This window comes from Gobius niger, assembly GCF_951799975.1.
Source record: "Gobius niger genome assembly, chromosome: 6".
Taxonomy (NCBI): Eukaryota; Metazoa; Chordata; class Actinopteri; order Gobiiformes; family Gobiidae; genus Gobius; species Gobius niger.
The window spans coordinates 14,524,794-14,548,386 of NC_136857.1; the positions used below are offsets into that span (position 1 = coordinate 14,524,794).

A 23,593-nucleotide genomic window follows, 5' to 3' on the forward strand; every position below is an offset into this window, starting at 1 on the left:
GGCATCTATATGGTTTAGTTTTGTTAATAATTCAGTGGTTTAAAAAAAAAAAAAATCATCTTACCTTGTGCAGAACTGGTTTGTGACCTGTTTTACTAAGTGACACATTATTACACATGTTTTGTTTTTGAAGGCAATGGTTTTAAAAGAAAAAAATGTTATTTAAAAGCCATATTCCTGATTTTTTTTTGTAGGCAAACAATGAAAAAGCCCATTGCTCCTTACAGGTTGCCCCAGCAGCACCGAAGGACGGGTCAAATGCAGAGGGAAAATTTCCTTTCATTTCATTACAAGCACAGCATACAGGCTTTTTCTCCTTTTACAGTAACTGAGGGTCAAAACATTGTAATTCACTTTCTTGAGAGAAAAAAATAAATCAGGTACTGGGCCTTTAAGTGATGCTTCATTGGAGGATATAAGACAAGTGCAATGATTTATTAAGATTAACATTTTTCAAGTGAACGTCAAGCTGCTACATGATTCATAAGAGCTGTTCATGCAGGTATGAAAAGGTCACTGTAAACAAACACGTGGTCTTGAGTTTATGTGTAAACAACACTTTTCATAAGTGGGGCTGCACCCACTTGTATGTTCCCCCATAGTTAAATCCAACCCTTCTCATGAGGTCATCCGCCTCCGCTGGACCACGGCTATGAAGAAAAAACAAGCGGGAAAAACATAGCAAGTTGAAGTGAATTAGTTTAGATTTACTACATTGTAGAAAAATGTGGTCTGTGACCCAAATAAACTGTTATATGGCTCCAAATTGTACCTTCCATATGTGTAGTTTGTGGGGGCAGTCTGTTCGCCCTCTATCTTGTAGAGGAGTGGAGTGAAGATTCTCCAGGCCTCCCGCAGCTCGTCACTACAACACAAGTGAGTGTCGGGTTATTCAAAAATTATAGCATTTTTCTGCTGGACTTGAAAGTGAAAAATATTTAGGCTAACCTCCGGACAAAGTGCATCTGATTTCCGCAGAAGACATCCAGGATCAGTCTTTCATAAGCATCTGGCAACTTCACATTCTAGAAAGATGAGAGAGCAGCTTCCAGTCACAGTACTGGATAAAACAAAGGTGACCACAAGTTTATAAAGAGGATAGGTCAATCTAAATCAGTGGTCTCCAATCAGAAGCTTCTCAGCGATTTTCAGAAAGCTCCCCAGTGGACTTCTGCATTTCATTTTATTTATTCTTTTCATGGTAACAAGGAAAGCCACAATCCATCAAACACAACAACAGAAAAGTAAATTTCAACCGGAGTAGGATTCATATTTGAAATAAATAAATCATAAATTTGATTGATACGCCCAGATATAAAGAAACAGCCTATACATATATAAATACTATAGACAAAATGATAGTAATTCTACATTCCCCCCCACATCCCTCTTTTCTATTATCCATGCTTATATTATACTTATATGTTATATTTAAGTGAAACAATATGTGAAGATAATTTTCTAAATGAGCACCAAATAACTGTTTAAAAACAACACAATCTGCAATCATTGACTGACACGCTGACTTAATAGAAGGACACTAAATTCACCTTCTTTCTTTGTGTTGTAAAATTGTGCACTTCGGCTCAGTCCCAAAGTTACTAAAAATCAAGAATCCTTAAAGAAGAAGTAGCTTTTTGCCACCAGGCCTAGATCAAGATCAAATTAATGCAAAACTAAAGCCAATTCTGACTAAATTGTGTCTAAACTATATGGAAACTATCTCTAACATCAATAAAGTCCAATATTACAGATGACCCCGAGTACCACCTGAAGACGCCCAAGACCTGCAGCTTGGGCCCGTGCCTTAGATCGGCTCTAACAATAACCTCAACTTAACCAACACCAAATATTAACGAAGTAGCAAGGGTTCCATTTCCTCTGATAAATAATTGACTAATGAAGTTTTATCCTTCTGCACTTGTTTGCCAGTTGCCTATAAAGTACGTCGTGTTTCAGGGCAGTTAATGTTTAGTTGTTGTACCTTGTATCTGTTCTTGTATGTCAGATCCAGCTCCGTCTCCACGGGGCTAAAATGAACCCCGGGGCTCTTGGTCATCATCTTCAGGTAAATGGCCTCATTCGGCTGCACCCGCACCACCAGCTCATTCCTCTGACACCTCCCGCCGAAAATATCTCCCGGCACATCAGTGAACTGCAGCCTCAATTCTGCTTTCCGCTCATTCAAGGCTTTACCGCAGCGCAGGATGAAGGGAACTCCTGACCGAGGGACATGCAGAGATGGTAGATCATTTGGACTACACTTGGTATGCACACAGAAGCAGAACCACAGGAGTTGAGGCCTCCACATTATAGGAAAGAAGTCAAATCCAACGGGTCAATGTGTCATAAGCCAAAAGCATTAGGCTTTAATGGTCTCACCATCCCATCGCTCGTTTTGAACATAGAGCACTGCAGTGGCATAGGTCGGTGTGCATGACCCAGCTGGGACAGTGGGGTCATCAAGGTAACCAAACCGGGCCTGTCCCTCTCCATTTGGATCCCCCACATACTGTCCCAGGACCACATCAGAGGCAGAGACAGGGGACACGCACTTCAACACTTTCACCTGTAATCGGTAAGCAAACAACACAAGAACTTTTCTCAGGAATAATATAGGAGTTAGTCATTTCCACTTTGAGAATATCTATTGTGCAGCGTCATCCTACTGACTTACTCTGTACAGCCCAAATTCATATCTTTAGTTTATATGCACTTGGTCAAGGGGGGACAGGGCCTTTTCTGTGGTCAGTTCATCCCCCACAGTCGAGTGTCCCGTCCTACTTTTATGCTCTGGCTTTTGGCACGAGTAGTGTAGTCCTCTGTGTGTTTTATTAAACAAATCTTCAGTGATTTGTTGGGGTTTTATTTTTGTGTTGGCTTTACTGGTTTGATAGTTTTAAACATGCATTACTTTTTGTATACTGTACTGGTATCAGCTGGTTTTATTGGATTATTACTTTGATAATTGGTTGTGAATAAAAAATACTGTTGATGAAACCTGTTATAGAAATTAAGTTGAATTGAATTTCGGTAATGTCCTAATGTAGAAATTCTTTGCACATGAACTAAACTGGCAATCATAGGTTTTTACCTTTTCGTCCCGCACGTCATCGGGGTTAGTAGATGCAGGCGTCTCCATGGCAACCAAACAGAGAATTTGCAGCAAGTGGTTCTGCATCACATCCCTGCAGGAAAGGGCACGAATGCAAGTGTCGAAGATGCCTTAATGTTGGAATAGCAAATGTTTTCACGGTTCGTTCAGATACCGAATGATCCCGAAGTTGTCAAAGTAGCCCCCGCGGCCCTGAGTCCCAAACGGCTCCTTAAAAGTGAGGACCACACAGGCCACACTGTTCCTGTTCCAGATCGGCCCGAAAATACGGTTTCCAAACCTGCCACAAAGGACATTATAAAATCACAAAAGTGAAGCACGCTAGTTTGAGTTGTTCTGTGGGAATTATTCAATATGAACAAGGGTTGTTCAGTATATTGATAAATCATTGCAAAATTTTCACAGCATGCAGTATCCACATTGCAAGAAGCTACAATGCAAAATCAGGTTTTCCATCTGACAGAGGTGAACAGCCTTCAATCAAAACAGCCGGTAACTTAATGTACAACATTTCAGTTGTGGCTATGATTTTTAAAATGTAGTTCAAAGCCTTTAATTGGCTCTGATTTACAATATAATAATTCTATATTGACAAAACATGATGAATTAAAATAAAAAATAAAAAACTGGTGACTTTTTTTTGTTTAAATACGACTGAAGGTATCAAGATAAAATAAATAATAATAACTCCAATTAAACATCTCAGATTTCCTGTACATGGACTTTATAGTCAGTAGAACTGACAATTCCAATAGTTAATGGATTGACCATTGATATGCTTGATTTTGTGTGTGTGCTAAACTGCACTTGGATCGAAATGTCCAAATAAATGCTATATAATTGTGTGTGCAGTCTTTTCCACTTCAAGCATCTCAATATTCAAACATCTAAATACATTCCCCTCATATTGAGCAGCACTATTAGTGCACCTTGTTTGTTATATAAAAGGTTTGATTTGTGAGGGCACATTTAAATGAAGAACCTTAGAACCATGAGGTTCTGAACCATCTCCTTCCCCAGGTAGTGGTCGATGCGGTAGATCTGGTCCTCTTTGAAGAGAGAGGAGAGGTGAGAGGAGAGCTCCTGAGAACTCTGCAGGTCACGTCCAAACGGCTTCTCCACTATGACCCTGCTCCAGCCCCTGTCCCACACAATGTCAGCTGATTAGAGTGGGATCAGAGCAGTGCATGTGAGGGATTTCTGCTAAGCTTTACCGACTTGGGGCTGATGCAGTGTGTGCTGATGTTTGTGGTAACGCTCTTGTACACTGTAGGAGGCAGCGCCAGGTAGAACAGCCGGTTGGCCTCAGCTCCATTGGGCAGAGACGACAAATGATCATTGAGTTTGTTAAAGGAAGGGGCATCGTCATACCGTCCGCTAATGTAAGAGTTTTTACTAAAGAAGGACGCCAGGCGGTCACTCTCCTCATCTGTGACCTGTGAAGAAAAGGAATCAGAATCACCACCATTGTCAGCATTCACAAACTATTTATTCTTTTGTTCATGCAAGTAATAATAATAAAGCCATAAAGGGCATGTATTACAATAAACAAATACTTCAGACATAAATAATAAGTAAGGTTACTTTTGTATTATAATTTCTGAAGTGCTTTCACAGATAAAAATCACAGTGCTGCACAAGAGAATGGGCAAAATAGAAAACTGTATAAAAATAAATAATGAATAAAACAATAACACAACTGAAACCCCATCAACCATAGGCTTCTGCATCAACATCAGCTGCCGTTGAAAGAACATCCTCCTTCTTGATGAGCTGCTGTGCCAAGATACCAGCCGGCCCACCTCTCTGCTGCCTAGACTCAACAACATCCCAGATGAGCCTGAAGAGGGTGGTCAGTTTTACAGGCTGATCGAGGTGCAGAAGTTAGTGAACAGGGAGGAAATCAAGGGGAAAGTACTGTACATTGTCCTGCTGATAGTCAGGGTGTACGAGACAGTCTTTAAACAGCTGCACAAAACGCCTCTGGTCTGTCAGGAAGTCAGTGATCCACCTACAGAGGGTTGATGCGGTGATAGACTTGAGGTGGGGCATAACCATGCACTCAACAGACATGACTACAGATGTCAGCGCCACCGACCTAAGTCACCAAGTGAGCTTCTTGGAGACATTGACAATGAAGCAGGCAGGTGCATGAGATTGCTCCAGGGAAAAAACTGAAACCGAGTCTGGATCTCTTATTCAGGAGAAGTTTTTCACCTTCAGTGCATGACCTGGAGACATGAAATCAAGAAAACATTGCACTAGTTTGAGCATTCAAGAGTGACTAAGATTACGCATGAGGGGAAAAAAATCGTACGTTTCAGTACGTTCTGCTTGTGGGCAGGAAGCATTCATCACGAAATGCAGCTTCAACGCACCTTCATGTAGAGTTGATCAAGTTGTCTATTGTGGCCCGTGGAATGTTGCTCATTGAGCATCCCAAACATGCTGAATGGGAATGTCCAGTCAGTATTCTGATCATGCAAGAACTGTGATGTTTTCAGCTTTCAGCAATTGTGTACAGATGCTTGCAACAGATCCTTGCAACATGTTGTAACATCATAATGCTGCAACATGAGATCATGGCCATGAATATGTGGCGCAACAATGGGCACATTGGCTACGTTTACATGGTCAGAAAAATCTGATAACTGTAGAAATCAGATAACCCAATAATCAGATATTTCCTTCTCTTCAGAAATCGGAGAATCCAAAACTGCAGGAATTGTCTCCACCCCTCCCTTCAATCAGGCCCAGCTGCAGAACCACTTATCCAAGTTATCTTTTGCATGGATAACTATTTCATGGATATCTTTAAATCTTTGACATGATTTTGGCCTTTTTGATGTGTTTCCCTGAGGTCACATGTGTGAAAGATCAGGAAGAAATCAGATTATATGAATATCAGATAATGTATATCAGATTATGCTGTTTACATGTCCCTTCAATAATCTGAACTCCAGAAATCAGATTATGATCAGATCAGATCAGATCTCCATGTTAACGTAGCCAGTGTCTCTGTGCCCATAACCCCACAGCCACCATGGGCCACTCGATGCACAACCTTTGACGCCAGCAAACCGCTCACCCACACGACGACACAAACGCTGTCTGCCATCTGCCCTGAACATTCACCTGCGAAGAAAGAAGACCATCCAATTTTGCATTTCTCCGCTCAAGTCGGTTACTGGTCGAGATTCACGTTGAGGACGACGATCAGCAGATGAGCTTCAAGGAGATGCTTCCTGACAGTTTATGCAGAAATTCTTCGGTTATGCAAACTGTTGCAGCAGCTGACTCAGACGAGATGAACATGCGGAGTCCAGGTCTGGTGTGGTTACATGTGGTATGCAGTTGTGATAGCGGTGGATGTACTGACAAATTCACTGAATCGCCTTTGGAGACGTTTTATGGAAGAGCAATGAGCAGTCAATGCAACAGCTCCGGTGGACATTCCTGCAGTCAGCATGCAAACGGCATGATCCCTCAAAACAACATCTGTGGCATTGTGCTGGGTAAAACTGTTCAGAGTGTCCTTTTATCATGGACAGCCTATGGTACACCTGGTCAATATTCATGTGGTCTGATCAGCATCTTGATATGCCACGCCTGTGATATCTGGACAGAAGTGCTCGATAGATGTGTGAACAATACTTAAAGTGCATATACAGGTTTGAATGCTTTTGAAATATGGCTTATTTAGAAGGATAACATCAGTTACAAGTTCATTTCAGTGAAGCAGCAATTTTAATGAAGAAATGTTGGGGAGAAAAGTCATTTTTGTAACATTCCATAGCAGCATGACTCCTCTCCCATTGATTTAACACGGCAACAATTGTTTACCTTCTTCTATGTCACTTCCTGTTGTTGTCCAATAAGGAAGTGAAAATATAAATATCACAAAAATGGTCAAACTAAAGAAAGCTGGGCACAATTCTTAGCAAAATCTTAAATATAATTGTGTTCACTACATTTGAATGTGTCTAATGTGTCAAATGCACTTTAAGAAATTGTGTATATAGAAAAAGTTGTCTGAGTTCACCCCATGAAAAAGGGGTTGCGTTTAATTTTGTTGAGTGTAATAACTCACCCGGGTGCAAAGAATTGGATTCAAAAATACATTTCATGCAGTGTGTAATAGACATTTTACCAGAAACCGCTCATGAAGAAAAATACTTTTATGACTCACTTTGAACTGGCAAAATGAGCCTCTATTTATCCATACATACTTTCATATGTGGCAGGCATGCAGTTTTGATGTCCTGGATAGTCAGGCTGGAGCGAGCAAAACCCACAAAGTAGGTCTCATCTGGGAGCAGGTAATCTCTGTACAGCCACCTAGGTGAACCGAGCCGGTCAGTATTGGGCAATTCAGCCTCCTCCATATTACATAATAGAACAAGAAGCCTTTTGCAAGAATTTCAGCAAATCAATATTAACTTACCACAGTGTTGGGTAGATTTTCTTCTTTGCAAGATCTCCCTGGGTAAGACATTAAACAAAGACATCTATAGAACCTTTAGTGCATGTCCCACAACTAAATCAACTTGTAAACCGACCCTTGTCTAATTGATAAGAGTAACCTGTTTGTAAACTAGGGGACACCAAAAGAAATCAGCACTTTATAAGCACTGCTACAACACTGACCCAACAACCAGCTGTAAAAACAACATACAAAAACATACACACAAAATCATGTTTAGACATCCTGTTCTGACTTGTAAAGTATTTATTTGGAAAAAGTTGTACTCACTGAAGCTCCAAAGATAACGAAAATGTAAGCCTTTTGAGTGGACAGTGGATCATCATACAGCTCTTTCCTCAGCTGCCCTATCACTTCACTGCGGTTTGCTTCATAGGACATTTCTGAACTGTCCGGTGTCTCAGTGAACCTGAACCACGCATTGGACTTTCTCCTTTAAGTTTGAGCCTTTGCAGCCGGCACAGTGTGTGTGTGTGGAAATCTCTTGTCATCATTGCAGAGCAGAAAACATGACAAAGAAAATGCTGCCACCTGCTGATCCAAAACCATGTTGACCCAGATAAAACCCATTTGATTTTATATGCATGCCTTTAGGTCTAAAATTTTCATCTCATGCTTCAGGTACAGGTGTCTTTACTTCAACTTCTGTGTGTGTTGAAACAGGTGCACATTTAACAAACAACCCTTGCTCCTTGACCACTTCTTAAGTCAATGTTGAGAAACCAGTTACTGTGTCAAAGAGTGACACGCCTTTTGCTCTGTAAAGATATCCAGCAAATATTGTGGCATGCAGATAAGCTTCAGTGAACGTGCAACAATGCAGTATAAATAAGCCAAGCCCAAAATCAATAAAACTTTAATAAAACATCACCAACAGTGTATCATCTGACACGTTTGCATTTTATTATTAATAAAAGCATATCGAGTCTTGCTCAATTTCCTCATTATCTTAAATATGGAGTGCCAGACAAAAGTCACAAAATGGAATGGAAATGTTCATCTCCAGCTCAATGTGCTTTAAATTTTCTTTCACATTATTGCAAATCCCAGCCTTTTCCACATGGTCAAAGCTGCCGCTCTCCTCTCCTTACTCGAGGGACGCCCACCACCTTCAACAGTGCTTCCTGAGTTTCCGTCATAAATAAATTTAAAACAAACAAACGCCAACAAAAAGCTTCGCACTTCTCTTTGCTCTGTCTCCCTGCATGTTAATTACGGCTTGTCTGTAACGCAAAGTCCTCCCAGCTCCCGCACCGGGATCAAGGTCTTTGGCAAGTCTCGGGTGAGAAAAGGGTTTTCTTTGGTTCATAGTTGTACTGCGGGGGCCGGGGGTCAACTAAAAGTCCAGTGTTGGAACAGATCAGCGGCGTTGCACTGGTCTATCTGAATCTGGCCTCCAATCAGCCGCAAACACTTTCCACTTGTCGGATTCTTCAAAAGGTTTTCCTGGAAAATAAAAAGGGAATTAATAACTTCTTATCTGCGGTTCACAAGGGGTCAAACTGTGCTCGGCAATTGTGTCTTCTTTTGTAATTACAAGTTAATAAATCAACAGAAGGTGGGCATTTTTGTTTATCGGATTCCTCAAACATATAAATCACGGTCACAGATTTAGAAAAGGGAATACAGGAGGAGGGGAGTGTCCCCGTCTCTCACTGGGGAGCTTCCTCCAAAACATGTAAGCATCGACATGTGCCAAGAGAGTGCTACAAATGGTCATGATTTATTCAGTTTATTTTAAGTCATGGCTTAATGAATTTGATGAAGTGAGGGGGGCCTTTGGGTTGAATAGGCCTGTCTTTTATCTGTGTTATATTATTTACTTTTTTAAACTTTAGCATTGGTATTTCATGTAAAAGACCTTAAAAGGAACAGGCCACTGTTTTTCCATACTGAGATATGTTCTTCCCTGAGTTGATACGTACCTGTCTGGTCTTTGTGCATGCCCGTGGAAGAGCTTGGTCGCTTCTAACTTCACCCCATTTGGAGCTATAGGAATATACTGGGAGAGGCCAAATGCTAACAACATCTTGGGTTGTTTTGCGTGACCGAGGGCACGCACAAAGACCAGACAAGTACGCATCAACTGGTCTAAGCTCAGGTAAGAACATCTCATTATGGAAAAAACGTGGCCTGTTCCTTTAAGGGGACTAGATGCAAGTTGGTCATTTTTACACTCACTACTGCCACCTCAGGTCTTGCGCGTAACTGCAGGTTCTATATTAAGCTTGTGCACGGCACTTCGGACCCGAATTAACACCTTTTTGAGATACAGTGCAGAATTTAAGAGGTTGTGGTTGAGAGTTGTGGTGAATAGGTCTGGGTTCATTCTACACATTAGGACATTGCTGGAACATGTAGGGGAAGGGAAATACTTAATTTTAACATTCTTAAACTCTGTATAGTCCCTTTAAACAAATGTGTGGAAAGTAACTCAATTAAATTCCACCTTAGCACATGGATTCATCCTCTGCACAAGGGGGAGTGAAACACTTTTGATGTGGCTGAAAGTAACAGCTGCCAACTGCCAGCTAATGTAATGGAGACAGACCGCAGGAGTTGGATAACTGAAACGTGTAGCGTTATTTGTTTGTCGGCAAATAAAAGCTTTCCAAAAATCTGTTTGGTAAAGTAAATCTTTCGTGACTTGTGCGGGTTGCAATGAAAATAGTTGGACCTGCTGAGATTTCGTGACTCCAAGTGATTTATGAGAAGACAGTCTTGGCACATAATTGTTTAAGTAGGATGCTTCTCTGGGACACTTTTTTTTTTTTTAACAAATGTAATAGACACTGCAGACGTGGCACTTTTTGTTCAGTGTGAATGTCATAGTAGGACTGTGTGCGCAGACGAGTGGCACTGCAGCCCAAGACAAATTTCCCTCTGGGGCTAATGAAGTTTATCTTATCTTATTTTTGATTGCACCTCTTCAACCTACCAATGAAACAATATTACAGCATGAATCTTTTGAGCAATATTTCTTTGATATTCCATGGGATGCAAATGCTTGGTTAGAGATAAAAAAAAAAACATAGCTACAGTCATCGAGAGAAGGTGCTCCTTACCTCAGTGAAAATCCACTCTTGATATGGTGCCAAAACTGTGCCTTTTCCTTTTAACCAGCAGTCTTCGATCTTCACCATATCGGGCTGCTCATGGGCGTGAAGACACAGCTGCTTACCGATGTTGTGCCGAAGCTCTCGGTGGGATGTGTATTCGAAGTACTATGAAGAAAACATACAAAATTATCAGAAACTGTTGAATTAAAAGTTGAAACACATTTTTCCTAGTTTTGTACCTGGTTTCCTCCCATGTTATGACATTGATACATAATAACAGCTTTGCCTCCTTGGTTGTTTTCACCAACGTCAAGGCAACTCTGTGATCCCAAATTCTTAATCTAATGCAAACACACACATAACAGCATGTATTTACAGTTATCAAACAGACAGTGAGTCTGGCAGCTCATATCTTTATTCAAATGAAAGAAAACGTGACTCACGGCTCCAAACTTGACTGGGTCCAGGTCTGGGATGAACCCCTCTGGGTAGACCGTGTTTAAATACCAGCTGAAATTTTTGCAATGCAGCTGCTCCCTGAGCGTCAAACGTTGAGAAATGTCTCCAAATTGATTCTGTGTGAGATACAATTCAAATGCGTGTCATGCATGTAGCGAAGTCTAAACCGGCTCCAGTTTGCTGTAAGACGCCCACCTGACTGGCCATAGTGGCTGCGTTCTTATTGCGACGATAGAAGATCTTCTTGTAGTCGTCCATCCACACCTCAGCAAGGCGGACCTGGTTGCGCGTGATGACTTCTGTGCCTTTAGGGAAAGTGTGGGGGCTTTTTGAACGGAAAACATGTCCCACAACAGAGCAAGGGATGATCTCAAGCTGACCTCCACACTGCCACACCTGACATGGCAAAAACAGAAGTCTTGAACGCTATGTTTGTGCCTCAATTTACACAATATCTGTACACGTCAAACTAAATGCAGGGTCAGATTGTGTCAAAAAGACAACAATAATATCAACTAAAACACATTTAGTGTTAATACTGAACTGAACTTGGCCTTTTATAATGAAATGTTTCGTCAAAGCTGAATCTAATCATGTTATGTACTCACCCTGAATGACATTTCCACATTCTCACCACCCCAAATCTCCATCTTGTCGTCATAAGTCCCAATGTACTCAAAATACTTCTTTGATATCGAGAAGAGGCCTCCAGCAAAAGTTGGTGTTCTAAAGATAAAAAATAAAATAGCTTAATGACTGTATAAATAAGCAGTAAAATCATTGCTTCTTACTTTACTGGATAAGTCTCATCTTTTCGTAGCTTTTTGGCTTCCTCTGGGATTGGCTCCCAGCCAAATGTCAGACTCCAGTCAAAGTTGCCGCGGTTGTAGGCGCGGTTAGTGGCCACTGGTTTGTGAAACTGAAAGGAGTTCATGTCAATGGAGCTGATCTCTGGGCTGACCACAGCTGTGGGTTCTTCCACGATCCGGTGCAACAGTGGCTCCAACCAGCCGTGGAAACACTCACCTGGACAAGGAAAAGGAAATATTCAAGGTATACATTTCCATAATTTTTATTCCAACATTACGGACAGAGTGTCAAAGCAAGAGACTCATTTTGTTTCTGTGGTCACGCTGTCCTGCTCCCTGAAAACTGTGTGCTAATAAAGTCACTCCCAGGGAGATTCGGGATGTTACAAATACGTTGTGAGTAATAAATTTGGACCACAGTTAACAATTGAAAACTAGCCATTTTTTTTTTTACAGGCTTCCAAAAAGGTACAATTAGGGATAAGGTCTTTAGGGCCATTAACCACAAGCTTTGTCACATGTAATAAAAAGCTCAAAGCTGAAACCACATTCTCCTTCTTTGCACATTACATTATGTTTGCGAGTTACAAGCATTGACAACCACAGTAAAAATCAATCATTAAAAATGCATGCTCAACCCTGTAAATGGGTGGATGTGGTTAGGAACTCATTCATGCATTAAGTGTGTGTCTTCTTACAGTGAGCGTCCAAGAAGGTGAGCACTTCTCCCCGAGCGATACTGGCCCCCAAGAGCCGAGCTGTGATCAGGCCCTTTCTCTCCAGTTGTCTCATTATACGCACGATCTTCAGCTGAGCCACAAAGACCTCAAGCTGCTCCTTCAAATGGTCTGAGGAGGAAACGGAACAAAGATTAATGTGAGCATTTACGACAGAAGTATTCCACCTTTTCTCCCCCCTTGAGCTTCTTTTACTAATGGACTGTTTGCAGCCAAAATGAATTTTCAACACAAACAACAACTTATTACTTTACTATATTTTCAAAAATGCTTGCAGATTGTGTCCAACAAGTACAAGATAATAATAAAAAGCATCATAAACCCATAGGGGAACAACTTTGAAGGGGTGGAGAACTACCAGATAGAAGGATATCCCCAAATATGTTCTGAAGTTAAAATCTCAAATGAAGAGTATGGGCTTCTTTACTTAACATAAATCATGATTCAAATTTCACAAAAAAAAGCATTTATTGGGTGAAATGTTACACTGTGTGGCTTTACATTCAGTGTTTTTCTGGTGTAGTCATTGCTTACACTTGGTAAGACTTACTTAGACATAATTAAGTCACGTTTAGAGTTGATTTACAGTTCTGACTGAATCACAATCTAGGCCCGGTGCTCCCAAGGACGATTAGATATTATGAAATGGTACTTGGTGTGTTCAAGAACTATTGCTCTTGTCTATTAGTATAATTATATTGAGGTTCGTGGCATTTGTATTATGGTGCCCTGATGGCTTCATTGTGGTTACTGGGAAACACACCTGTGAGCAGAGCGAACAGGACGTGGGCCACGTTTTGGCTTAACGGAAATGTCAACAGTCATAAAACGTTTCTGCCTCGTCAGACTAATGACTTCTAATTACAACCATGAGAATAGGAGCAGCAGTGAGATAAGAGATGGCCTCCATGGTTGGACCAGCGACTTTGTATAATGCATCGAACATAACATGTTGACTGAGAAAGCAGAAGCAGAAGAGGAACTATCTGTACAGTAGGAAACTCCCTTTGAAAAACACATCGAGTTGTAGTTTTGTTTAGCAGCAGTAAGCACCGTTTGGAAGGACCGTGGTGTCAGAAAAACAATTATTATCAATTATTATCAAAACGTCCCCGCCCTCATAAAAACACCACCATAAAAGTAAAGCGGACTTAATGGAATGTCCACGTAGGGAAACTTGTATACCTAAAGTAGCAAATATAAGAATATAAGTATTGAATCAAAAATCTAAAAATCTAAAAATGTATTTAGCCTGGGATAATGCAGTGCATTTGTCTGTAAAACACAATGACCTGCAGACAAGCCACTGTCAGTGCTGTCTGCCTCCAGTGACCCAGTCTTTGATTATATTTGAGAGGCAGCACCAAGGGTAAGGAGATCAGCTGAATTTTAAGGACAGATCCTTCCCCAAACAAAAAACATTTCATTTTGCCATATAATCTGCACAGGGCCTTGACCACAACTTGCTAAACCACGCAGTCATTCATACTCGTATCGTGTTTTGTGACTTGTCCCCTCCTCTAAGTGACAAAGCCTCAGCAGCCGTCAGAAATAACCCAAACACTTCCTGGTATTTGCTTTCGTGCCCTTTAAAAATATCTCCATTGTCTGCTCTCTCTGGTGAAAAGTCACAGCAGGGGTTCAGATTTGAGAGATGAGTTTACTGATGCCACAGTTCAAAGAGTACAAATTAAGTGTAAAGTCAAGCTCCAAGTAATTTCCTTTGAAGCTCTTTTGGATAATATCCAAGGTATGGGAAATAAATTGGTATTTTTCTGCATACATTTTGAGACATACTGCGCGGTGCCAAAATGTCGAACAAAGCCCACAAAGTGCACTACAAAAACTCATAACTTATTAATGCATTTTCCAGCAGACAGCGTGATGGTGCACGGATTAGGACTGTCTGGCATCGAAGGTTGTCCCAGAGAAAAGATAATCAAATACTGATTGACACAAAACTTAGCATCTAAAACAGATACTCACTGGAGCAGGTAGGCCTTCTGTACTATTCAATTTAAAGAGTAGTGTAAAAATGCATGCTAAAATCAGTCATATAATAAGTAATGTGTATTGAATATTCTAAATAAATAGTAAGGAGTTAATAAGAAACTGTGCATTAAATGTTGAAGCAGTGTATTTTTATTATTTTGTAGAGATATCAAAAGTTGTATCGACTTGCGGGTTTTCTTTTGTATCAAAATCAAGTTTGAAGTGTCAATGTTGTGTCAAAACTAACTCACAGAAAAAAAAAGGTTCTGGTTTCGATTCCCAGATGTGAAACGCTTGTCTGTGCAGAGTGTGCCTGTTCTCCCAGTGTTAAAACATGTGACTCAGGTCGGTCCATAATGCACACGGGGATGAAATGTCTGATCTTGACTTTTGTTTTCCCACCACTTATACAAAGGTAAATAATGCACTTAACTGATACCACATCGTTGCAACAAGGATATGAGTTTTCTAGAGGCGTTTGTCAGTTTGTTCGTCGATTTATTTGACTGCCACTCCAGAAGGTTTCACTGATAATGATTGTTGACAGATTATTAAGCTTTTGGAAAGCATACACATTAGTAGCCCTTACCCGCTGTACTGGCGTCGTCCACCAAAATGATTTCTTTGAGGAACTGGGCAGGGGAGGAGTAGATCACGCTGAAGACTGTCCTGAGCAGAGTGGACCAGGCCTCGTTGTGGAAGACGATAATGACACTGGTGGTGGGCAGAGGAGGGCAGCGGCGGAACTTTCTTTCAACGCACCTGAAACACAAGATACAATGTGAGAGAGAGGGAGAATTGGCAAAGAAAGTTCCTCAAGAACAACCAAGTCATTGTTCAATGGTTCTGCTTCAAACTGTGGGGCTTGACTTAACACTGATGTAGTCGATAAAACTAATAAAAAATGAACAACATATTTCACTATTCACATACTGTATGGTTAGAAATCCTTCTATCTTCACTTGTGATAAATAAGGTAAGTATAGTAAGTGTAGTCAGCAGTCTGACGTTGAAAGTTTTGCACTATGTGTGCTTTCAAACTCTTTTTATTTCTTTATATTATTTTGTAATAACTAAAAATCCGAGATTATAATACAATCACCCTAGTTTTAGTATCAGGCACCGATAGTTATAGCACTGCACTCATTAATACACACATCATTCACCATAATAACCTTTTTTAAAACGAACTCAAGCACCTGCGCACTCTTCAGTAACATTTACAATATAGAAGTTTCACTCAAGGGAGTTATTTATATTACGTGTGAGCAGTGAAGCTGACAGTATTAAAATTAATGTAAATAATTGACCAGCCTTCCAGCAAACTCTTGAAGCGTTATCGGTGCACCTGTGGCATGAGCAGGGCTGTTGGAAAACACTGATTAGTGACAGTAATATGTAGGACTCACTCTGGGGGTCGAGTGTCGTCTCCAAGGCTTCGGCTCAGCGAGATCCGGTCACTGGCAAACTGGTTAAAACAGTGCCTCGTCATGCCTTCCTCCTTCTCCTTCTCCTCTTCAGGGGTCATGCTATCTTTCTGAAACGCTTTCCCATCAGCTCCGGGGGAATAGCGGTCTTGCAGTGGCCTCTCCATGTGTGGCCTGAGCTCAGCCTGTGTGTAGAAGCCAGAAGGACAGTTGGCGTCCTCCGTGGGCTGCTCATTGGCCGGGGGAGGCTGAGGAGCTCCTATTTGGAACCCAATATTGTTCACGGCCTCTCGGACCATACCCATCATCTTGTCTTTTCTCTCCACCAGATCCTGAAACCAGGGATCCACCGCAGGTGAAGAAACAACATCCTTTTGAAGAACAACTAAAGCCACCATGAAGAGTGTCCCCCCGAACACGACCAGCTTCAAGGGGGACAGACGGCGCCGCAGAAAGAGACGCATGTTTCTCTCACAGGTCCAAGTAGCAGAGAAAAAACACCACTATTCTACGGTCTTTTTCCTCTGACGTGCGTATCTTTTCATCTTCAAGTCGTTCCTACAAAAGCAAAACATGTCAAGCTTTAGAAAAATTGCATTAAAACAGGTTCAATGAGTCTTTCATCAAGCGTCATTGCAGCAACAATAGAACGCAAGCCACACTCCCAGCTCACTCCCTTGTCTCTCTACCTGGGGAATTTAGTCCCAGAAGGCAGGTGGGGCGGGAGAGCAGGGAGGCACATGTGAGAGGGGAGAGACAGAACAAACACCACACCTCTTTGTAAACACCTGACGCCACCTGCCCCACACAGCCGCGCACACTCCTTGAGGACCCCACGTGGCAGCAGATGGCAACTCTAGTTAATGAGTGATGCACACCTCTCCAAAGACACTCTTTTACAATGAGCTGCACAAGGCAAAGCCCACATCGTCTGCCTGCACACAGGAGGTGTGGCAAAGCATGACCAGGACGCTCAAGCTCAACCTTGGCACGATAGAGAGGCAGTTTCCTGAAATGTGAAACAGGATATCAATACAAAGCAAGGACATCAGACGGTGTCCTTTAGTGATCACAGCTCGGTCAGACTCACTTTTACTTGGTCATGATTAATTTATTCAAGCACTTCATTACTGATTAAAGTGGAGGACACTCTTTAGGGACAACCAGTATATCCACCCACTGTGTTGCCACAAAACAGACTCTCTCTCTAAAGCCGAGGACGCACTGACTGCAGCCTAAGCCAAGTTAGATTCAACATTTGAAATGAATTATTAGATGAAAGAATGACAACAGAACTCAATATAAATAAACAAATAAATAAATAAATAAATCACACGTCGGTAAACTAACCAATACGAAAGAGGAAGGATGACTCGCAAACTTCGCGCGTATTTCTTTTTTTTTGGTTTTTTTTTGAGTGGCTTTCATTTAGTGTCGACTGATCATGAAACAAAACTAACTGTGTGGCCACAATGACACCACCACCACGGCACTTGTTGTGCGTCTTCGTCAGCTTCACTCACTTGGACCAGTTGTACCTGTGTCGGGTCTGATCTTCCGCGCTGCTGTGTCAGTTTTCCGTCCCTCGATGTTCGCCGCGGGAGCCGCTCAGTGAATACGCGTTGGAAAAGTTGAAAAGCGATAATTTGTGAATGAGGCTGGATGAAAGAGGCTCGTCCTCCCTGTCTCTTCCCCTTTACAGTGAACAGGTGCCATTGTCGAAGTGATTGGCTGCAGTGAGACCCCTGCTGGTCCAATGGCGCACATGGCACTGGGGCTGGGCAGGTACGCGGTGGCTACAGTGTCACACTTTGAAGGGGAGGCTGTTTGAAGTAGAGAATAGTTTCAAACTTTGTGTTGGCAAACCGGGACATACTTGTGCGTCGTGTCTTTTAATATTCCAAATAAACGCAGTCACACAAATGTATGATTCTCTCTCCACTGTACCTACACTTATTCAAGTAAGTTACATTTAACTTTCAACTAAAAAATATAAAGAAATCACACTTCTCAAAAAAAGTAGATTATTTCCTAAACAAAACCTTTTATTTGTACTTGAATAATAGCCTACTTTTTGAAGGAAACGGTTGGGTATAGTTCATAGAATAAAGGTTTTGGTTACTCCTCCCACTGTGACATTCTGTCTCTCAGTGACTCATCAAATGCTTATGGTATTCTCAGTGTTGGAGAGTAACTACACATACACTTAGAATAAGTATTTAGAATACTCATTTTGAGTAACTGTATTTCGGTAAAGTTACACTTTCATTTGAGAGTATTTAGAATACAGCTACTTTCCAAATATCAAGGGAATACACATCAATCATTAACTTTTAGCTCCGTATTGCACAACATTATAAAGAAAAACCTTTAATGTTGACCGGTTTTCCTTCTAAAACACCTTATGCCACAGTTCATACAAACACTGCACACGTGTCACATGATGCTGCATCTGCTGCTCCATCTGCCTAGAGTTTAATGTTAAGTGAGTTTGTAACAGGTGTTACAAGTTACAAGTCTTCAGTTTGTAAATATTTGACACATTTATACATAACTATAATGACAGTCAATGTATTCTAAAAGTATTCAAAGTATTCAGTATACACAACTCTAATTGGACAAAGTAACAGAATATGTGAAAGTTTTCAGTATTCAGTAACTAAATACAAGTATTCTCCCCAACACTGGGTTCTTTAGAAAAATCACTATTTGTACTTTTCATGTTTTAACTTTCATTTTACATCGCCTAAAGGCCTGTTACTTTTCTAAATATTTGTAATCTTTGGTATTCTTAGCTACTCTTCCCCCTCCGCTTATAGTTGAGTGCTTAATCAAACTTTAACTGGCCTGTGAGAATGTGTTTTATCATCAAGTCGGCCTCTATGAACTTTTAAAACGTACACACAGAATAGCCTTGAGACAACTTGAGAACTTTCAGGGTTTTTCAGATACTTTTATACCACCAGCTTTAGTGGCATGTATCCGCAAATGAATCACAAGTGTTCTTGCAGGACAAACACGGCGCTGCACATCCTCACGGCTAAGTAGTTCATTGTTCTCTATTGGTGCAAAATGATAAACATTACAACTACATGTGTAAGCTGATAGACGTACATGTCACTGCACAGGCGCCCGAGGGGGTGTAACATTATTGTCTATTCAGCTGGGATTAGCAGAATTGATGTTGTTTAATTAATGACCAGCATAGAGGGCTGCAAGTGAACAACATGGCATTACCTTTGCACAAATACATTATTCATATGCCAGAAATTAAGTACTCTGTCTCGTGTCACCCTCCTGTAACTGTAGCCCGGTTTATTGAGAGAAGAAGCAGGTGTGTCTCGGGTTACTGTCATGGTCAGAAATCTTGATTGTACTGTGCAGATTGATGGGTAAAAAAAAAAGAAAAAAAGATCGCTGCCAGGGATGTGGTATTCTAAGTAATGTCATGTTTAAAGAGAGTTTATAGAGTGCTATACTTAGTAGGTAAAGTTATGCAAAACAAAAGGTGTCGCCTGGCCAGCACACTCCCAGTTTAGACCAGATAGAGATGTGACCAAACCGGCTTTGTGGTATGCACTTTCATCAAACAGGCACCACAACTACACAGCCTTATTTCATGAACAGTGAATGTATGATGTGGTGAAATTACATTTAACAATGAAAGATGCACTATGCAACTTTATATGTGGGGAAAAAAAGTTGATATTTGTGTGTATTTGACATTGTGATGACCCAGTAGCGGTATGAGTGGTCCGCATGGAGCCTTTACTTCCCATCACAGTGGTCTCGAGGACGCTCCAGGATCCGTTGTTTGGAAGGTTTTTACTCCTGACGGACCCTCACACCAAAAACCTACAAAACAATTGATCCTGAAGCCTTGCAGGGACCACGGTGATCAAAAGCAAATGCGCCATGCTGACCACTCATAGAGCTACTGGGTCACTACAATGTCAAACGCACAAATATCACCTTTTTTGTCGTTGCATAAAAAGGTTGCATAGTGTGCCTTTAAGACATACAATTCTGTCTTTCTCCTATTTCACTCATGGGCTGTGTCCAAATTCACCAATTTTACTTAAATGGGGGAAAAATATATAACGGGACAAAAATTGTCATTAAAAGGTACCGGTACTTTGTAAACCAGAAGACATAATGAATGTAATAAAAGAAGAAAAAAAAAAAGGGACAAAAATTGCTCCATAACTAAGATTTAAAAAATGGCCCAGATCAGACCAGTTACCAACAATTGACAAAGACGATCATAATTAAAAACTTTAAAAAACATATTTTTTAAAGATGAGTTCATGTGTGCTTTAGTAACGTATTCTGGTTAAACATGGTTTACTCCCAGTTTTTACACCATTTGGTCTATTTCAGGTCGACCTGGTTTTGTCCCCATTTAATCTTGATCTAGTGACTTATTGGAACGCCAAATGTTTAACCCTATAATGGTCCATGGTTAAAAACAAGCATGTAGGTGTTTTGATTCACTCATGCATGTTTCAATAATCCTGCATGTTCAGTTCACCTCGTTTTACACACTTCAAAACACGGTCTTTTGATGTCATAAGATTTTAAAGTCCAACATTACTGAACACTTTCAGCACTGCCTCAACTTCAAATGATTTCTTGCCATTAGTCAGCAGCTATTGACTCTTTACCTTATTTAAACTGCTTCAATCCAGTAATTCGAGCGTTATGCTCGACTTTTTCTTGCTCATCGCCAAGTTGTCCAAAAACGCCAGCACAAACCATAAAATAGGAAGCTTTGATGAAGGTTCTCAAACGTTTCACACCTAGTACAGCCTCATTAAACATTTGGCATTCCAATAAGTCACTAAGTCATCAGGACAAAACCAGGTCTAAAGTAGATCTTATTTAGACCAAATTGTATAGAAACTGGGTGTAAACCATGTTTTAAACACCATGTATTACTAAAGCGTTCATGCAGCTCATCTTCAATTAAAATGAATAGCCTAACATTACCTGAATAAGCCCACCAATGGTACCACCGTTTGAGAACCACTGATATAGAACTTTCACCCATTATCTTCAGTGTGTGGAAATGACCAGAATTACATCATTCAAAAACAAAACGGCCCGACATAGTTGAAAGGAGAATAACTCAAACCAATGACAGCACTGTTCCTTAGACTGTTGATTTTAAAGAAAATGCAACAGCGATTTATTGACCTGATAAGTCCAGGACACAGAGGGACAAACAGAAGAAATTGGACTTCTTTAGCCGATAAGGCAACAGTTTAGGCTCAGGTAGAAAATAGCGGAAAATAAAAACCTCCTATGTCATAAAATCACTTCAACATAAATTATTTTGCTCCTCTATCAGTACCAAAGGCATTTTTTTTACAAGTGGTTCTCCTCAGTAGTAGCTTCATAGTGGACGAATACATTCAAATAGTGATTGTTTCGATTTGAAGGGGAGAAACGGCCTCCAAGTGCCCAATGTAGTAACTAGCGTTTGTCGAATACTGTTGTCATAAGTGGTTATTTTTGGTCCATAAATAACACATGGACTTGAACTGCATATTCTGAAAGGCAATACTTGTGAAAAAGAATAGCTTTTTTTCCCCCTCCATACAGTCAATACTGAAGCCACAGAGAAACTGTCCCAAACAAAACAAGAAAAACACGACGGGCTTCTTCGTTTGTTGGAATGAAATCACAGTCCAGTAAAAGTTGCAACAGATGTAGTAATTATTCTCAAATCGTCTATCGTCTCGTCTTATTAAATCAATTATAATTTTGAGAAATAATACAAAACATGCCTCGTCGCAACCGGTTTGGCAAAAAAAGTGTTTTTCGTACAGTAAAAACCTCACAGTGAACAAGTACAGTATGCCCCTATCAGATGCATGTGCTCGCATTCTTCAAAACATCTCCATAATCTCTTCATTGTACCATTAGATTATTACTCTTCTGTCCTTCAAGTGCCATTTCATTTGGCAAAAAAAAAAAAGAACAAAAAAACATTGCAGTCATCAAACGTACATTTCATGTGTTAGCTGTGTGCGCCGAAACCGAGGCTAAGAAAGAGACAAACCGCCCTGGCAGGAAATCAAAGTAATCCTAGCCAAAGTTATTATTTTGCATGAGTAGTTTTTTTGATTTTTGAGTGCTCTTTCAGGTCTCTGTGCACAGCTGAGACGTGTGTTTTTTTCCGTGGCCTTTTGCAGTGAAAAAAAAAGAAAAGGAAAAAAAAAAAAAAAAGGAATAAATTACGTAGCATTATTGTACTTCTCATATCAAATGTTTGTTCTTTGGTCATAGTCATCCTTCATGTGCATCAGTTTGCATATTTTCGTTTTAAGTAGTGTACAGTATATTCACACAAAAACAAATCCAACCATGAAAATAAATAACGACTCAATGAAATTCTTGTACTATTGCTCATAAAAGCATAGCCACTTCCGTCCTAAGGCAACTGGGCTTTTGTGATCTCTTTTCAAGCAGCTCCAGGGGAAAAAGTCTTCACTCATGACCACTTCCTGCTTCTTCTTCTTCTGCCAGACGAGGGTCATCTGGGTCGGCCATCTTGCGTCTCCGCCATATCCGCGCCATCCGTTAGTGTTCAAAGCCAAATGGACCACTCTTTTTGGGAGTCTCTGTCCTCTCAGTGCAGCGGAGGGGTTTCACACTGTCTGCAGTGCGGTCAGTCGTTAACTGCCTTGAGGGCCGCTGGTGAGGAAATAAGTGGTCATCTCGCCCTTCCCCTTGACTTTGACCAGGCCGCGACAGTCCAGCTTGTATCCGTGATGGAGAAGCACGCGGTACAAGTCTGTCGTCACCTGAGACAAAATAAAAGGAGACACGGGAAACTTAATCACACTGTAGTCAGAGGCAGGAAGTCCTCCGCTGCACTTACTCCAGCTTCATGTTGAAATATGAGAAAAGGATGAGTTTTCTCGTGGCTCCTTTTGAGAATTATTTGTTTTAGCTCATTTCTTTGGAAATATTAGGATTTTTAATGAATCAAATGCAATTATCAATATTATACAACGTTTACAACAACACTACAAATATTCAAACAGCCATTCGGTACTCACAATCATCAACTAATATTTCTACCAAGTAATTTTTCACATAATTATTTTTAGGTCACTACTTCTTACTTACTTGCTTCTACTAGAGTACAAATATTACAAAGAAACATTACTCCACAAAAGGTGAGGTGTTAGGACCTAGATTTTATTACAGACTTTTCATTTAGTTATTATTTTTAAAATGCACTAAACCTGTTTTGTTTATTACTACATCTGTAACGTACCAATATTCCTCCCTTTTAATACACAGAATGTTTAATAGAAATAATGTTTTTCTATGGAACTTATTGAATCAGTAATAAATATTAATGATGATAACAATGAATATGAACAATAATGATAATGATAATGATAATGATAATAATAATCAATACATGAAAGTGCCTGTAAATCATAAATTACCATTTCAATCCCTAACATATTTCTTTATGTAGTTCTACATAATATG

The 23,593-nt window shown here is 40.5% G+C and overlaps 3 protein-coding genes across 4 annotated transcripts in view; all 3 read right to left on the reverse strand.

The window, feature by feature from the left end:
* Nucleotides 1-512: 512 nt before the first annotated feature.
* On the reverse strand, nt 513-7,994 carry LOC306964630 (glucose-6-phosphate 1-dehydrogenase-like). The gene is made up of 12 exons (XM_079558711.1): nt 7,869-7,994; nt 7,560-7,597; nt 7,345-7,453; nt 4,334-4,551; nt 4,098-4,256; nt 3,270-3,395; nt 3,095-3,188; nt 2,383-2,569; nt 1,985-2,220; nt 949-1,025; nt 773-865; nt 513-650 (listed from the first exon to the last, which is right to left on the reverse strand). Exons 1-12 carry the CDS (start codon nt 7,977-7,979, stop codon nt 563-565), a joined length of 1,536 nt encoding a protein of 511 aa, XP_079414837.1. The 5' UTR covers nt 7,980-7,994; the 3' UTR covers nt 513-562.
* A 528-nt stretch (nt 7,995-8,522) lies between these two features.
* On the reverse strand, nt 8,523-16,550 carry galnt6 (UDP-N-acetyl-alpha-D-galactosamine:polypeptide N-acetylgalactosaminyltransferase 6 (GalNAc-T6)). 2 transcript variants are annotated; one of them, XM_079558731.1, is made up of 10 exons: nt 16,064-16,550; nt 15,244-15,416; nt 12,624-12,773; nt 11,908-12,142; nt 11,725-11,842; nt 11,312-11,512; nt 11,101-11,232; nt 10,897-10,998; nt 10,664-10,822; nt 8,523-9,044 (listed from the first exon to the last, which is right to left on the reverse strand). In XM_079558731.1, exons 1-10 carry the CDS (start codon nt 16,543-16,545, stop codon nt 8,931-8,933), a joined length of 1,866 nt encoding a protein of 621 aa, XP_079414857.1. In that variant the 5' UTR covers nt 16,546-16,550; the 3' UTR covers nt 8,523-8,930. The 2 variants fall into 2 exon arrangements, 1 of the variants encoding a protein (XP_079414857.1); XR_013792989.1 differs by lacking the exon at nt 8,523-9,044 and having other exon boundaries at nt 10,688-10,822; nt 10,897-10,992; nt 11,097-11,232.
* A 4,691-nt stretch (nt 16,551-21,241) lies between these two features.
* LOC306965021 (adenylate cyclase type 6-like) overlaps nt 21,242-23,593 on the reverse strand; it is a 36,410-nt gene continuing 34,058 nt past the window's right edge. The window contains exon 23 of the mRNA XM_079559228.1: nt 21,242-22,890. Coding sequence (XP_079415354.1) covers nt 22,762-22,890 — 129 coding nt within the window. The 3' untranslated portion in view covers nt 21,242-22,761. The remainder of the gene's footprint in view (nt 22,891-23,593) is intronic.